Source organism: Pygoscelis adeliae, unplaced genomic scaffold (genome assembly GCF_000699105.1).
Source record: "Pygoscelis adeliae isolate BGI_AS28 unplaced genomic scaffold, ASM69910v1 Scaffold304, whole genome shotgun sequence".
Taxonomy (NCBI): domain Eukaryota; kingdom Metazoa; phylum Chordata; class Aves; order Sphenisciformes; family Spheniscidae; genus Pygoscelis; species Pygoscelis adeliae.
The window spans coordinates 1,603,327-1,606,062 of record NW_008824558.1 but is presented as its reverse complement, the minus strand read 5'-3'; the positions used below and the strand labels follow the sequence as shown (position 1 = coordinate 1,606,062).

The 2,736-nt window shown below is 36.2% G+C and overlaps 1 protein-coding gene across 1 annotated transcript in view; it reads left to right on the top strand.

Moving 5' to 3' along the window:
- ATG7 (autophagy related 7) overlaps positions 1-2,736 on the top strand; it is a 112,261-nt gene that overhangs the window by 49,580 nt on the left and 59,945 nt on the right. The window contains exon 18 of the mRNA XM_009322002.1: positions 1,595-1,717. Within this exon, the coding sequence (XP_009320277.1) occupies positions 1,595-1,717 (123 nt within the window). The remainder of the gene's footprint in view (positions 1-1,594; positions 1,718-2,736) is intronic.

The window sequence follows — 2,736 nt, the reverse complement described above, 5'->3', positions numbered from 1 at the left end:
AGCATTGGAAGAGGCTGCCCAGGGAAGGGGTCGAGTCCCCATCCCTGGAGGTATTTAAAAGGTGTGTAGATGTGGTGTTTAGGGACATGGTTTAGTGGTGGACTTGGCAGTGTTAGGTTAACGCTTGGACTTGATGATCTTAAAGGTCTTTTCCAACCTAAACAATTCTATTCTATGATTCTAAATATTGATGTGCTAAAGAGGGACTCATGCAGGGATTTAAGACATGCGCAGGGTTTAAATACACAGGAACAGAATATGTGGTTGGGAGGGTGAGAGGCAGGAGTAGATTATGAGAATCGGCAACTGGAAGAGGTGCTGGCTTTTACAGATGCTGGGTTTTGGAAATGATCATCATTCTAAAAAATAACAGCCATCTGTGAAACTGCCTGATCATTAGCCCCTTTTTCTGTCCTTCACTCTTGAACTGATGTTAATTTATCTGAGGAAGATGATGATTGAGATGAAGATGTAAGTGTTGAGAAAGGCAGTGATAACTTTCACAGTAGAATGTTTTTGGCAGGCATTCAGTTTCATAGATTAAATCATTCCATGGACTCTTCTGAAGAGCTTGCATCTTCTCTATATGGGGTGATACTTATGATCCTTCCCCTGCCTCTCTATCGATATCATATATACTGCTCCTTTATGTTAAAATACTGTGTTTCTGATGTCCTTGCATGCATCCTGCTCTGCTACATGAATTTCTATAGGAAGTTGCTTTGCAGTCTGTCAAGCTCAGCTGCTTCATCTGTGAGACTGATGACAGCAGAGCAAGATATTAAATGATCAGTGGTAGAACTCAGAACAAAAATAGGAAAACAATGGATACTGGGATTGCTCTGTCATAAGTTCCTTCCATTTTCTTACTACCTGCTTTCACAGAACTTGTAGAATCATGTTCATCTTTGAGATTTATCTTTTCTTTCCTCAATCTCCATCATACTTGATTGAAATCAGCCTGCCAAATAGTTATTTAAGCTAAAGCTGCATGAAATAAAATTCTTCATGGTTAGAGGTTTGAGGAGCATAGGCTAAAACCTTCCTCACAATTCTTGTAGGAGTCTATAAGAATCTCGAAATACAAACTGGGAAAATTAGAGTAGAAAAGTAGAGAGTGCTTTAAGATAGAATAGTTGCAGAACCATGAATCTCTGGAGATTGGGAGGATGTTGGACTTGGACACTGACTCGGAGAAGTCTTCAGTCTGTCCCAGCATGGTTCTTTCCCTTAACTGATATATTGGAACAGTCTTTTACTGTGTTTTGTGTAACTCAAATGCTCCTTTCATGACTTTGCAACTAAGTTTTTCTTCTTGCCATATCATCTGTCTTGTTATAAGCTTAAAAATACTTTTCAACCAGGAAATTTTAAACCTCACTTCTCTTCCCTCTTGCCCTCACCTTTTCCCACTTTAGAAATTGAGTTGGGAGAAATGATCGTTCTTTCCTCTGTAATTTTTACCTGTTTCTGAAGACTCAGAAAATGACTGTATATTGTAAAGATTGTACTTATATTTTGTGAGGAAAATATGATGATGGGTCACATTATGGGCATCTTATTTGAAATCCTTTTCTGTTTGTTTATTTGACAGGTCCTTGACCAGTATGAACAAGAAGGGTTTAATTTCCTAGCTAAAGTTTTTAATTCTTCACATTCCTTCTTAGAAGACTTGACAGGACTAACTTTATTACACCAAGAGACACAGGCCGCTGAGGTAAGAAAATACACTTTGGATATTAAGAATAAACAGGTGGCAGTAAAGGGTGCTTGGTTTTTTTCTTCTAAATTAATCATAACTTTTTATATCTGAGTTTTCAAGTGTTGCTTTGAAAGAAAACAAGTGACTTGTGTTATGTGGTGTAAGGAAATTATCATTTTTAGGTCAATCTAAAATGTAATTATTACACTGCTTGATGGGAAAACAGTGCTGTTTATTTGTATAGTGACAAAAGTTGTAATGTGGAATGAAATTGGGGTATGTTTTGTTCTCATAGGAGATAGCCCCGTCTAAATGAGTTGCAATATTGAGTTTGTCCCATAAAAAAATGAAACAGGTATCTGTGTTAATATTGTATTTTAATAATGATTTGTAATCCTTACTCTGTCTGCAAATGTCCATACTGTTCTACATGTATAATTTAATTTTGATGTAGTCATATTCCATGGATGTTTCCAAAGTTGGCTTTGAGAAGTGATTATTCAGTTACTGTAGCCTGTGTAAATGGTATAGCTGTTTTTTCAGCTGGAAATGGCTCAACAGTGTTGCTTAATAAGGTTTGTGGGGATAATGATGACTTAGCTCTCTGTTTCACGTTTTAACCTTTTAAATAATTGGAGCAGATGCTGGAGACATTAAACCATTAAATACCTGATGCATTCTTAAATCAGCCTGGTGATACCTGGATTAAATATATATGTGAGAGGGATCCAACAAAGGAAAACAAATACCCTTTAGCAGGTGCTACTCATTAGCAGTAAGAGTGATTGTAGTCTGATTGCCATACATTACTTTTAGGCTGCTAAGAAGTGTCTAGTCTGCTAATGACAGCATAAAAAACAGTTACAATTGTCCTAGTTAGTAATCTATTATTTTGCAGATATTAATTAATTAATTTCTTATGCAGCTTCAGAATGTATACAGGTGTTTGTTTATAAAATTTTAGATATTCTTTACAAAATGTAGAGTCTGGTGTGAGTTTATTGCAACTTACTGAAGTTCAAAGATTAACGTAA